This window comes from Semicossyphus pulcher, unplaced genomic scaffold (genome assembly GCF_022749685.1).
Source record: "Semicossyphus pulcher isolate SPU_LCO1_2020_fin unplaced genomic scaffold, fSemPul1.0.p SCAF_3, whole genome shotgun sequence".
Lineage (NCBI taxonomy): Eukaryota > Metazoa > Chordata > Actinopteri > Labriformes > Labridae > Semicossyphus > Semicossyphus pulcher.
This window is the reverse complement of record NW_027211704.1, coordinates 370,527-384,747: the sequence shown is the minus strand read 5'-3', so window position 1 is coordinate 384,747 and position 14,221 is coordinate 370,527. Positions and strand designations below refer to the sequence as shown.

The following is a 14,221-nucleotide window of genomic DNA, read 5'->3' as shown; positions in this document are numbered from 1 at the left end:
ACATTTAATCCGATCATTTGTGTCCTATAAAGTGTCTGATTTAATTCTACTCAAACATCTGGTCTGCTGTCTGATTTGCTGATTTTCAAGCAGATTTTTTTACGTTTTGTAACTTTATTGAAAAAAAAAACTCAACACAACTTGCGATCGGTGTTTTCCGGTGTTCAAAACGAACTAACCCGAAGCTTCCAATCCACGGACCAATGAGAATTCAAGTTTCGCGGGACTTTTACTACGTCATATCTGTGCACCCTGAAGAACACTCCGCCGCAATCTGTCGGAGCGAACAGGGGGCTTCGTCTGCTGTTCTTCCACATGTTGTTGCCTAAACATCCGTTTGGGAAAATACCGTCAAATGAAAGCAAGTGTCTGTTTAGGTGGGGGGATTTACCATCCGAAACCGATCGGCTCTGTCTGCGTGAAATAGGGAATGAACGACGAGACAGCATCGGACAGCTGGAAGAGAAACTCCGGGTGCTCCAGGTGAAGCTGCACAGAAGCTAAGCTAGCATCGCTTTGTGGCTACGAGTCTGATAATATGACCCTGTTATTTATAGATTATGTAAACGTCCGCCGCATCAAAGCTAAACTAAAGGGCTTTGTTATGGCTTACACAAGGACATTTTGATCTGACAAACCTGCCCTAGCTAGCTTCAAAATAAAGTGCCAGATGTGTCTCTGAAAGAGATCCAGCTGCCAACTTCATCCTGACATGTTTGATCCGTTTTTGCTTATTAGTTGAGTCATTGAAGTGATGCTGATTTATAATATGAATCCATGTAATATTTCCTTTTTGTTGTGGTCCGTCATAACTACTGGTTGGTACCCTGACACCCTGCTTCACCTATAAGGGCAAGTGTAGTTTCAACAATGAGAATAAACGTTATTGATATGACACTTTAAAACACTCTTTGAATAGTTTACACAGCCCCCCTTATAGAACAAGTTTATGGAATGAACTGTTGCAGCTCAGTGCGGTAAAGAGAGCATTCAATAGAAAAAGACAAGCACTGAAAGCAAGCAACAGTTATGTTAAGTTGTAAGAAATGTTTCCTGATAGATTTGTTATTAAATGGTCGTTAAACAGTGCCTCTCCTCTTTGCTTTAATTTAGTATTGAGCAAATGCTGGCTGTGAATCCCGGAAAGACGCCCATCAGTCTGCTGCAGGAGTATGGAACGCGGATAGGCAAGACCCCAGTGTATGACCTGCTGAAGGCCGAGGGACAGGCCCACCAGCCCAACTTCACTTTCCGCGTCTCCGTCGGAGAGATCAGCTGCACCGGCCAAGGGCCCAGCAAGAAGGCAGCCAAGCACAAAGCAGCCGAGGCTGCTCTGAAGATGCTCAAGGGAGGCCTGGGAGGTCCCGCAGGAGTTGGTGTCGGAGTAGACGGGTTTATTGGTGTTGACGTGTCTACTGATGGAGACGGGTTAGTTTCCTATTTAGCTTCTCATTTGATACATAGATAACAAGCTGAAGTTAGCGGATAACATCTCAGTATGCTCAATGCATCTAACTGCCTGTCAAAGCATTGAACAGTGTGAGAAAGCGTTCTCGGTGGTTTCATAACTTCCTCTTCTGTGTTTTTGTTATCTCATCTTCTGTACAGCTCCCAGTCAGAGATGAAGACCTCAGGCAGTTCTCAGCAGTCTGAATGTAACCCTGTAGGAGCACTGCAGGTGAATTAACTGATAACTACTGCTTTTGTTTTGCTCTATGATTGTCTGATAATAAATGTCAGTCAGTGTTTACTAAGTCCTCAGCAGTTTTGTGTTATTACAACATCTGCAGTGTTTATACCTGCATGCATCTCTCCTTCATAGATACTTGTTTGTGTGTTTCTCTGTCAGGAGTTGGTGGTGCAGAAAGGATGGCGTTTACCAGAGTACACTGTCACCCAGGAGTCTGGTCCCGCACATCGCAAAGAGTTCACCATGACCTGCCGAGTGGAGAGATTTGTCGAGATCGGTAAAGTTCATCTTGTCTCAGTCTTTGATTTACAGTTTTTTTCCTCTGGAGTAAAATTAATCCACGTACTAAGCTTTTAACAGAGCATGAGGTTAGCTGTTACTAAAACATGTAAGCTATAATGCTAATGGAAACCGCTCACACTGAGTCATTTCTGATCGTCTTTATATAGAGCATTTGGTTGCCTATATTTATCAAAGAGTCTAACGGAGGTTTTTACTTAATGATTACCAGTAAGTGGTTATTCCTTGTGAAACATTTCTCCTGTTCATCTCCAGGAAGTGGAACCTCCAAGAAGCTAGCCAAAAGAAACGCAGCAGCAAAGATGTTATCACGAATACACGACGTCCCGGTGGATCTGAGGACGAGCAACGACGCCGACACGGAAGAAGACACGTTCAACATGGTGAGAAACACACAGAAACGTTCACACAACTTTGTCTGTGTACCAGGTGACTAAGCAGAAGGACTTACTGCATCCTTACTTACATCTTACTGGCAATAGTGTTTATTAATGGCTTTGAACTTCCTCTTCACTGCACATACAGCACATGGGAAACAGAGCAGAGTCGGGTAAAAGTAAAGGCTTCAGCTGCACGTGGGACTCTCTGCGTAACTCTGCTGGAGAGAAGATCCTGCAGCTCCGCAGCCACCCTCTGGGCATGCCCACTGACTCCAACTTCTGCTCTCTGCTGAGCGACCTGTCTGCAGAGCAGCGCTTTGACGTCAGCTACCTGGATCTAGGTGAGTTCACAAACGTCACTGTGATTTTGATAAACCTCATTAGGGTGCAGATTTTTGCTTAGTGCATAGGCGACGTGCTGCTTTCTTATCAGGTCTATGCAGTCTGCTCAAACTAAGACTAAGACACTTTGATATTGAGTGATAGTAGCATACCACAAAAACACTGTCACGCTGTGTGGTTGCTATTACCGCCATCAGAAATGGAGGAAGTAGCCTGCAGCTGCATGTTGTCACAGTTTGGCGCTGGCAAACTTTTTCTCTGTCATTAAAATTCTCCTTGGTGCTTTTTAACCCCTTGTTGTCATGTTTGTTTCAGAAGAGCGCAGCCTGAGCGGCCTGTGCCAGTGTCTGGTGGAGCTGTCCACACAGCCAATCACAGTGTGCCATGGCTTCGCTCCCAGCATAGACGCCGCTCGAGCCAATGCAGCCCACAATGCACTGCAGTACCTCAAAATCATGGCAGGGGGGAAGTGATGTCATCTGCCTCCTCACTGACTCAAACTCGCCACAATATAGTGCCAGGATGTGTTTCCATGAAGGACGAAGGGCGAAGGACGAAGGGCGAAGGACGAAGGAGGCACCTTTGTGATGAATTCAAATAACAGGAATTACCTCAAATTTGGAAATCAAGACTTTTTCTGACCCGAATGACCCCGGAGCCATTTTTTTATTTTACGGTTGCCAATGAAGATTTAGTTGCCCGAAAACTCCTGAACCCCTCTCCTTGGCATTTTGCAGAATTATTTTTAAATGCATTTTCAGTTTTTGTCAGCTCAGCATCCACACGCCGCACCTTTTCTCCCACAATGCAAAGCTCTATTTCCAGTCTTTTCCTTGATCTATAAATGTTGCGGACATAATGTGATGCTACACAAAGTTCAAAAGAGTTCAAAAGGCGAAATGCTTTGTAGAATTTGGACTGCAGAATTTGCTACTTATTGGTGCTTCATTCACTCCCCGTTCACATGGATGAACAAGAGAAGAAAATTTCCAGCCATGGGCCGAACCATGAAGAAAACGAGACTCTATCAGAGGAAAATACTTTTAAAGACTGCCCTGTTTTCAGATGAGCTTCATGACAAGTGAAAATGTGGATTGTTTTGTGTATTAATTTGAACCCTTAAAGTCTTTGTGTCCACAGTGTTCTTCATGTTGAGCCTTAAAGATCGTTTCCCCTCTTACTCTAAAAGTCACCTTGATGTGTTTGTTTGTTTTGCACCATATTATCCACACGTTATCGGTATCTGCAGATTATGGCTTGAAATATCGGCATCGGCAGGTATGTCATTTTTCTGCCGATATTTTCCGCCGATTAAAACGCTTTAATTTTACCTAACTGCTCGATGAGTCCCTGAAAAAGCTGAACTCGGCCAGTGTGTGTGCCCACTGCGTGCTCCACGCCTCTTCTGTTAAGCATGAAGAAGAGTGCAAGGTGTCTGCGCGGTGGCAGCTTTTCAAGGTTTCGGAAACGGACAGCAGGTTGTGCTCCGCATCGCTCGTGTGAGGAGGCACCAAATTTAATGGCCCATCTCAACAATCTGCCAGCGGGCCACGACAGTAAGAGCAGGCACGATATCAGTCACACTACAGGGGAGACTTGAAAACGTGCCGAATGTATCGGTATCGACATCAGCAAAAAGGGTTGGAAGATATCGGCACAAAGTCCAATATGGTGCATCCCTAGTTTAAGATTTTGGACATGAACCCTTTCCAGTCATGTGACTGGTTGGTGTTTCATGACGTAGCAGTGGAGAGAAGGATAAGTTGACTGAGATGAATAAATACTTGAGCTTGGCTTCTTCACAGAAAAAAGTCTCTTCAACATTAGAATGAAGCTACGTTTCCGTCCTGTTTGTCCCTCTCGGAGCAGACAGCCCTGTTTAGTGTAACTAGTGATCATTTCCCATCGCCCCGTGTTGCTCTTCTCTCAGTCTCTGCACGAGGAGCTCCACAGATCCACGAGAAGCTTTGTTCTCATCACGATTAGACCAGCCGTAAGCACACTTCCTGTCACCCCATCGTGGACGTCACAAACAGAACTATCCTTCCTTCTTATCTGCAGTTTGAATAATGTTTCCTGCTTGTTATTCCCGTTGTGTCATTTATAATTGTAACCCTCCAATCACTGTTCCTGGGACATTTGAAAGTTAACGATGGTGATTCTCTAGATTGTTCTCTCCTGTCTACCTGTTGTGTCTTGTTGTACCCGCCCACATTACTGTATTTGCATATCAGTGGACTTTGTGCCGTGCACTCCACTGGCAGAAGGATGGAGAATAAATGAAACACTTGGAACTACTTGAAGAAATAATGACCACACTGACACGTGATCCACCACAGTGTGTTCCATATGCTGTTCTTCTGATGATGAAAATGAACTTAATGCTGGTCTTCATTAATTTTAGGTGCTAATTTCAATACAATGGACAGATACTTTTTACTGATGGTAAATGATGTCGCCCAGTTTAAACAGAGTAAGATGTGAAACTGAGTTTGTTTTCAATAAAAGCTTTGTGTGACTTTCACAGCAGCGGTTGTTGAAGTGACTTGAATGAGCTGAAGTTCAGGCAGCAAGACGACGCGCTCGCACGCTCGCTCTTACTTACCGCACTCATCAGCTGGTCTCATCAGCTGGTCTCACTGTCCAATAGCAGTGCAGCACACCCTCATTGTTAGCCTATCATGTTGGTGCTGTCTCCCCATCAGCGCCCTTCATCATCATCATCATCAGCTTCATCTTCTCATCAGCCTAAGATGACATCATCAGCCAACACCTCCACGGGGGGATATATCTACCTGCTCTGAGCCGACACCCTTCGATCACCACGTCTATCGTCACGGTAACATGAATGTTCTTCCTCACTTCACTCACTGGTCTCTCCTGGCTGAACTACCTTTGTAATAAGATATGACACACACAGTCTTCATGAAGAGCTTTGAGCGGTTTTATATCGACTTATTTACAATCACAGGGAGGAACCGGAAACATCGCACATCTGGAGAAAAAGCTTGTTGTGTGAAAGAAATGTTCATGTGACCAAGTCTCTTGTTGTAGAAACTTAAATGTTCAGTGCAGGTCAGAGGTGAGAAGGGTTTGCTGTCATCTGCTGTGTGTGTTGGAGGACGGGCTGAATTCTTCTTCTGCGTAGCCGCTGCTGTCTGACTGCATGCTGTCCCCCCGGACCACTTCACCTGCACGAGGACGCAAAGACAGTTAGGCTACAGCTCCATTCACTGTGTGCCACTGCACAAATGCAGCTGCTGTGTGACCTGAATAAACAACCAAAGGCACAAACGGTGTGTTCCTAGTGACAAACACACCTGCACAATGACCTGGATACACAAACGCTCACACATGCATCTAAAACGACTCACACACACGTCATGTCTGACCTGAATACAGATCTGTGTGAGCCCCAAGTGACACATTCAAGTTTAGCAGGATTTTTTTTACACTCATAAATGAGTTTGTGAGTTTCTACGAACATCTCTGTGTTACTGCGACAGCACTCTGGTCACAGCGCTACGCCCTTTTCTTCACACATCTACAGCCGCTTCAACTGTGTGAAAACTGGCTGCTTCTGTTGTGAACAGGGTCAGCGCGTCTGTGACCAGCTTCTCAGCAAGTTAAACTGTCAAATATGGCCGCAGTTTAGCAGAGCCACAGATGTCACTACTGCCGAGCTGAAGATAAACTGCGTGTTACCTTTGTGTTGCTGTTTGTTAGACACCGGCGTGGTCGTCGTTCTTGTGATAACTGACTGTCCAAAATCGTCCTCTGCTCCACTGTTCACCTGTGGAGACAAAAACATGCGATGCTGACTGCGTGTCTGAAACAGGACGCATAAGAAACAAGAACTTTTTGAAGCGACCTTAAAGCCCCCCCCCCCTCCAGGTAAGACCCAGTGTTAAAGCCCCCCCCCCTCCAGGTAAGACCCAGTGTGATGATTGTCAGACCGGGAATCGAACCTGCGATCAGTGTGTCGAGGACTGGAGCCTCTGCACATGGGCTGCTCTACCACCTGAGCTAAACCGGCGCTAACACTAGCTTTCTTTTGAATATAGAAATCAGACCGCAGAAACAAAAGTATCTTGGTGCTACTTTTGGCAGCAACACTGTAGCTAGCGTACCTCCTCCATCTCGAAGGAGTTCGCCTGTCGCAGGTTGCTGGAGACGAGCCCCGGGCCCTGAGGATTCAGGTACCGACTCTTCCCCTCGCTGGACGACTCCTCACAGGTCTGGACAGGTTGGACAGCTGAAGCATGACTGGAATCTGGTTCATTCAGGGAACAGGAAGAGGCATCATCCCCCTCCCAGCCAGTCACAGAGATGCAGCACTGGGTGTAGCTACTATCTGAGCGCAGGACAGGAAGTGATCTGGAAGCTTCCAGCAGCCATGCTGCATCATCTGTGTGTGAGTCATGGTCTTGCTGAGAGACAGCAGCTTGTGACCCAGGACAGGGTCTGTCTTTGCTTCCTGTCTCAGAGCAGATAAGTGGTGAAATGTTTGTTTCTGGACCGTGTGTGCTAAAAGGCGCTTGGTGTACGCTCTCCACTATCTGTGGGCAGATTAGATCAAGCGTAACCTTTGCGAGAGGTTTCAGAGCAGTTCTCGTGTCACTTTGAGCTGAGCAGGAAAGAAACTGTAGATCTGTTTCTATCACAGTTTCTCCTGATAATGATGAAGCTAAAGATGTTCTTTCACTCTGAGTCCTGCTGTCAAAGTCAGCTGCTTTCATGCAGTTTTCAGAGTTATCTGTCTGCTTGCTGCGCGCTTCATAACCATCCGTTATCAGCCGAACATCCACAGCTGAGTTACTCCTGTTATATTCCCCCAAATCCAGCTTCTTGTTCGCCCCAGATTTTACTTTGTCCAGCACGATTTCCACAACATCAGGCAGGCTGGATCTCTTCCTGGGCGAGGGCTGCGGAGAGGTGGAGTCTGAGCCGCGAGGAGAGCCTGTGTAGAGGCACATCTTGGAGACGGTGTCCTTCAGCCTCTCCACCGGGGACCGCGGCTCGCTGCGAATGTTGCTCCTGAAGCGTTCGATCCTCTCCACGGGGGACGAGGAGAATGTGAACTCCGGTGTGGCCAGTTTCTGCAGAGGAGTGCGGGACACGTGAGAGTAGAGGGAGTAGAACGCGTTGGCCATCGCTGTGAGGACTTGAACTTGTCTGAAACGGCCTGAGGAAGGGAAAGATGTAGATTAAAACGAGTCAAAACAAATCTTCATCAAAAATGAAAAACTGTAATAGTCTCACTAGCAAGAGAGAGGCCGGGGTCTTCCTCTTTAATCCGCCGCAGCTGTGAGTCCAGGAAGAGGCGGAAGTTGATGCCCTGAGCCAGAGAGGGGAAGGTGAAGAAGCGAGGAGGGATTCGAACGGTGACCTGCGGCTCATCGCAGCCGAAACCCAGCTCAAACAGCGTCTCCTCTGCGTCCTCTGCACACATCTGCAGGACGTCTGATACACTGATGTGCATGTGAGAAAGAGATACAGTCTATTGTTACAGAGTTTTTCATACACTGTTGTATTCAAGTGCTTCAGTTCTTCACAAAGTAAGGACACATGGGGACAACAGATACAAATTTAATCCATAAATAAAGCAGAGAAATAAGGATAAACTACATTGCAAGGACATCAAAACAAAATCTATTATTTCATTAAAAACAAGCCTGAGATGTCAGCAGAATGATGAATGAAAAACGCTCGCAGCCTCACCTTGATGTAGTTTTACAGGTGGAGGAGGAGAGGCAGCTGGAGGCCGTGCTGCGCCCCAAGTTCAGAGACGGCAGACACAGTTTCTGACGAGGGGTGCTTCAAGAGAGAAGACGTTAAACAAGTTATAACGCATACGACCGACAAATCACGTGGAAGAGAAATATACAATCTGAAGAATTCATTCAAATTATCATGCAGAACATAAAGGTAGGCCTCAGGTAGGCCTCAGGTGGGCCTCAGGTGGGCCTCAGGTAGGCCTCAGGTAGGCCCTCAGTCACAACTTGTCAGCTGACAAGCAAACACAAAGCCTCTCCTTGTTTTTTATTCACATTTCCCAAAATAAAAAAAACTTTTTCTACGTCCTGTGACATCATAGATGTGCGCGTGGTGTGTAGCTGAACTCTGACCTGCAGGTGACTCTGCTGGGACTTTGTTTGGAGGACGGACGCCGTGCGAGGCTTCATGGTCAGCACAGAGAGGGGAAAGCACAAGACAGTTTCTTTAGTGTTGAGACAGCATTCATTTAATGGAGCAGCAACAAGCGTACTGCCTGCACTCGTCCACCTCGGTAACTTGAGTATGATTGTCATTAAATGCTGCTTTACTATAACTGCGCCACAGTAGGCTGTGCACAGTGGAGTACAGTAGAGCTCGTTTTAACGTCATCTGTGCACGTGGGAAATTTGCCTGCCAGCATGTTGGCTTGTGCTTCAGCGTCCAACAGTGGCGCTGCACATCATTATCATCACACTGATCTTTGCTGGTGAAATGCCCCAAACACCTCGCTCGGTTCACCACATTCAGCTCTTCATCTAAACACATGAACACATGTCCAGCGCCCACGAAGACACCTGTCTTCCTCAGTGTAACCACGGCCTAATATCACAGTGCATAGACTTCAGGTGAGCTTTGACCAGCTGGGCAGGTAAATCCAACCTGTGTAATTGTGTCAAACGTTCTGGCTGTCGATCTGGAAAAGCTTTCCATTAACATCACTCACTTTTGTTTCAGCGCAGCTATGAGTTTACATCTTCTACTCACCCAGCTTTGGATGACATTTCTCCCTCATTTAACTCAGAAGCTGAAACAAAGAAGAAGAAGAAGATGTTCAAATGCATCTGAACTCTGGTTCCACAGTCTTACCACACGTACAGTCGTCACTGATGTAAACACTGCATGTGAGTTAGTGCAGATACGGCTCATAGAAAACTAAGAATTAACTTTGAGGACAACAAATCCTCGTCGTTAAGTTGTTATTCTTCCTTCTTGGCAGATACGGAATAATGTGACACACAGGACTTACGGATGACATGAAACAGCTGATGTGCACAAATGTGTCGGCCTGTGTGCGTCTTTGTCTCCTCCAGCACAAACAAAACAAACAAACGTGAGCAGATACATGACGCAGATCTCATTTTCCTACAAGGACGTTTCCTGCTTTGTTTTGTTTCCTGCGTGTGCGTGTGCGTGTGCGTGTGCGTGTGTACTTACCATCAGCACCAAGACTCAGCTCATCATCAAACTTGTTGGCTTTCAGCACAGACTCTGAAATAAACACACAAAGTTAATTGTTCTAGTTCACTACATCTTTTCAGTAGACCTTCTCTTTCTTCAGTAAACTAAAGATGGCTCAGATTGTTCACTAAGAATGCACTGCGGCACTGATAGCACCATAGATTGAGCATCATGGTCCGATTCACAGAGCTCATGGTAACAATAATACTTCAGTGCAAACATGTTTCATGTGCACAGATTTAACAGGCGCAGAAGCTGTGCAACATCTGAGAAGCTGTATTCCCACTTCACTGTACTTTATACTTCTACACCAGAGTTCACAGGTTTTACTGCATTCGTGTGATAACTTTATTTACCAGTCACTTTACAAATCAAGTTTTCCTTGTCAGCGAGCTCATCGAATGTGATGCACTGTTGTTAAGCTGGACAACAGTCTGAAACTAGCTGACCAGGTCTCACAGTAACAAGCAGCTCTGACAGTAACAGCATGTTCAGCAGTGTTGTGCATTATAGACTCTTTACTCTTTAGATGACGATAGTAACACGAGTATGCTTCTGTGACATTTTCAACATCAGACTTTAAATGTAATTCTCATATTACAGTAAAGCTACTGAAGTGAATGATCCGGATACTTCCTCCACTCCTGCTGCAGTGTAACAAAATAAAAGCTTTTATTTATTGTACATGTTTGAGTTGATTTGCATTCACTGCATGGCAACAGTTAGCATGCTCAGTGCATCATAGATAAGACAGTAGTGATAGTGATAGGGCTCTCGTTCAAACTCACCATAACTCAGCTGACGGGCGGTTTCTGAGCGGGCCTCTGACCTGTAAGATACAACCCAATAAAACACACACACAGAACACGCACACACACACGTATCCGGTAAGTGTTAGCATGCTTCCTTTCTCAAATAAGTGATTGCATTTGCATAGATAACCTTAGCTGCAATATGACAGCAGCTCTCATCAGTCTGCTGATGTCAGTCGACTTCCTGCTGTAAAACATGCACACAAGCTGAGCAGCAGTCGGGTCAACACCTCCAACCCATGTGGTCATTTTCATGGTGACTTCACAGAATGCAAAAAGCATCACACCACTCCTCTCACTGTAATAACTTACATTAAGGAAGAAGGAACTGTTGTTTCTTTTTTGTTATATAATAATTTTACTTTAGTAATTAACTCTGAAAGGTCAAAGGGCTCCAGTTGTGTGGAAATGTTTCCACCTACATCCTGACGGTAACTGACAGTTTTTCATGAGCAACATTTCCTTAAACAGCTGTCTCTGCATGTCATGGTCCGGACAACAAATCCTTTGTGTCATTCAACACTGGCAGATCCTCTGAGGACAAACTATGCCAGTCCAGTTACATTCAGTTCAGAGCACTCCAACATTATAGTTAAAAGAAGTAAAATAATCTCCTTTTTTCCAAAGGAGCCGTAAAAAGTCATCATCTAAGGCCATCGTGACGAAAAAGAACAATACTGCAGCGACCTCACCACACCGTCTTCCTGGAACACCTGACCTCAGAGAGTTTCCACGTTCTTCTCACTGTTTGTTGAAGCAGTTTCCAGTGTCAGACTGACACCTCGTACTTCTGAGCCGCTCGAAAAACATCATCTTATATAAAAAACAAAAGTAGTAAACCAAACTGACTCACCCACAAGCCAAGAGCCAGTTCTCAATCTTTCCTGTGAAGCATCCTGTGGAAATCACACAAGAGACACTTAATGAGTAATTCTCATTACGATAAACAACCCGGTGAGTTCTTTAGCTCGATATTAACCGTGCAAAAACATTTAAAAGGGTCAATATCTGAAGAGTTGTCTCCTTTTTTATTACAGTTAAATAGTCTATGTGTTGGCGTGAGCATGTGGGGAATCTACGATAAGGTCGTTTTATTTATTTTATTCTTTTTTAACAAACATGAAGCCAGAAAAAAAACAGGTGAAAAAAAGTGATTGCATATAAGAAATACTCAATCACAGTTGTGTTATTTCTCCACGTTATGCACTTGTAGGAATAGATTTGGCACAAACTCTCCCCCTGCTTCTCCTCAAATCTACCTGATCATGAGCATCCTCAAGCACTCAGTCGTGGACAGACAGACGTGTGCTCGGATTCCTTACGCTCCCCAACCCGTGGACTTACCTTCAGAAAAGACGTCATCGTCTGCTGTAGATGCAGAGGGCAGGCTGCACGAGGAGGGTCCTTCATGGTCATGTTCCTCAGGTGCGATGCACTGCCTGCTGCTGTTGATCCAGGCTCGCCGCCTCACTGTGGACGACGGGCGCTCCATCGCCTCAGATCACAGACAGATCCACAACATGGTGGTGCCGAGGCTGCAGAGGGGCAAGGATGAAACATGTTTTAGTTTTTCACACTGAAGTCCATCATATTAAGGGCTGTGTGTCAGTATCCTTTATCTAGTTTAACTTCTAATTTCATATATTCTTTCTTCTTTTTTGACAAGCCTTCACTGAGACTATAGTGTGACAATACTCAGATAATATCCACCACCTCTATTTCAGAGGAATCACACTGCTGCTGCTTCTAAATGTGTCTAAGCAAACCTTAGCTAAAATCAAGAACAACTGCACAGTATGAAGTTCAGGTTCAAGTTAAGTCTAAGTTAACTGAATCACACACAATAAAAAATACTAATATTATTTCTTCAGGACAAAATATCCCAAAAATATGAGTGCAAAAAAAAAAGAAATATCTGAAGTTGTGCCTGATAACCCAAACTGCAATGTGTGAGTATGTTCACATTGCATACAGCAGAGTAAAAATAAGACACTGCATAGCTCGACATTTGTTTAAATGAAGACGTGCCAAAGATGAAAAATACATCATTTAATTGACGCCTGTGTTATTGTAATAAATAAGCCCGAGCAGCCATCTGGTTGTTTCAAAGATACAGCTTAGAGGTAAGAACAATGTATTAGATGCTGGAACAGTGCACTGTAATTATTAATTAAAAGAGTCTTTGTCTCATGTCATCCATACATGTTAAAGGATTTTCCCCATAGACAGTTAAACCGTTTACTACGGTGAAGGCTGAATTAAATGAGTTTCTGATACTCTTAAAAAAAGCAGAATAGTGAACAAACCTGACGGACGAAAAGCAGCTTCACCTTCATCGACGCAGGTTTCACTTCTGTCAGCCGCGCGCTCTCTCTCTCGTTTCCTGTTGTCGCGAGCTCACATATCTGACCCGAAATCTGTAGCAAACTGTCAAACTGCATCCAGCCAGCTCTGCTCCTCAACGATGTACGACTTTTTCTTCATGTCAGCTATAACCTGCAAGTGTGGTTGAATATGCGAGGACCATGGTGGTGGTGATGATGATGATGATGAGGGCTGGTTTGAGCAGACTGAAGGAAGTGACTTTGCATCTCATCAAAGACAGTTAGGAGCGCGTGGGACGCAGCTGCGATACATCCTGCAGAAACCAAAGCAACCAGACCTGAACGTTTTGTTCTTTAATGTCAGAGGTAAAGGTTGATTATACAACGGCGATGATTAGAATCATGATAACAACGTCGTTCATAAAATAGACAAACTTTGACCTAATGACACAAATACGTTTATATTTGTGAATTTATGAATAGCCTTTATTTACTCATGTTTATGCAGGGGTTATTAACTGAATTCAAATGCTTTATTAAAGGTTAAGTAATCATTTACAAAAGCTTTAAGTCTCAGTAATTATAAGCTATGATGACTAAAGACAGGCTAAGGCCTTCTATACAATCATCATCAAGACTTCTTCAATTAACTGTTTGACCTCCATAGCAGGATAACATCTGGGTCTTTTCATTAACATATAAATACCAAAAAACTACAAAAGATAAACACAAACAAACAACAAAAACAGTTAAAATAAGTACCACCATACAAACAACAAAAGTTATATTCTGGTTAGGTAGTTATCAGTAGCCCAACTAATAGCCTACAATGATGTGATAAAGGGTGTAGTAATCAAGTAAATCTGCTGCACTAAATACTTTTGATACTTTCAGGATAACAATGTTGTTCATGGAGAACATTATTTGTATGCTACAGTCATATCAGAGTATTTGACTTCAGTCAGTGTTGGGTGGATGCAAGCTTGGCCTGAAGATGGACTCCACCCTCCGTCCTGTTTACATAGGCACATGTGCTGCTTCACTGACAGCCCCCTTGTACATCCCAATAATAAAAACCCTCCCACATGTGAGCCATTTTCTCCTCCCAGCGCGGTTACAGCCAGTGTTTTGAGTGTG

General features: G+C 44.5%; 2 protein-coding genes across 2 annotated transcripts; one reads left to right on the top strand and one right to left on the bottom strand.

The window, feature by feature from the left end:
* Positions 1-277: 277 nt before the first annotated feature.
* Positions 278-5,225, top strand: tarbp2 (TAR (HIV) RNA binding protein 2). Its single transcript, XM_069677561.1, has 7 exons — positions 278-483; positions 1,114-1,428; positions 1,609-1,678; positions 1,850-1,967; positions 2,246-2,373; positions 2,516-2,711; positions 3,028-5,225. Exons 1-7 carry the CDS (start codon positions 431-433, stop codon positions 3,183-3,185), a joined length of 1,038 nt encoding a protein of 345 aa, XP_069533662.1. The 5' UTR covers positions 278-430; the 3' UTR covers positions 3,186-5,225.
* A 401-nt stretch (positions 5,226-5,626) lies between these two features.
* tespa1 (thymocyte expressed, positive selection associated 1) lies at positions 5,627-13,332 on the bottom strand. Its single transcript, XM_069677558.1, has 12 exons — positions 13,067-13,332; positions 12,105-12,295; positions 11,614-11,656; positions 10,737-10,777; positions 9,925-9,978; positions 9,475-9,514; positions 8,841-8,891; positions 8,434-8,529; positions 7,975-8,183; positions 6,843-7,897; positions 6,418-6,505; positions 5,627-5,903 (listed from the first exon to the last, which is right to left on the bottom strand). The coding sequence occupies exons 2-12, from the start codon at positions 12,250-12,252 to the stop codon at positions 5,812-5,814; spliced, it is 1,917 nt and encodes a 638-aa protein (XP_069533659.1). The 5' UTR covers positions 12,253-12,295; positions 13,067-13,332; the 3' UTR covers positions 5,627-5,811.
* Between the last annotated feature and the right edge of the window lie 889 nt (positions 13,333-14,221).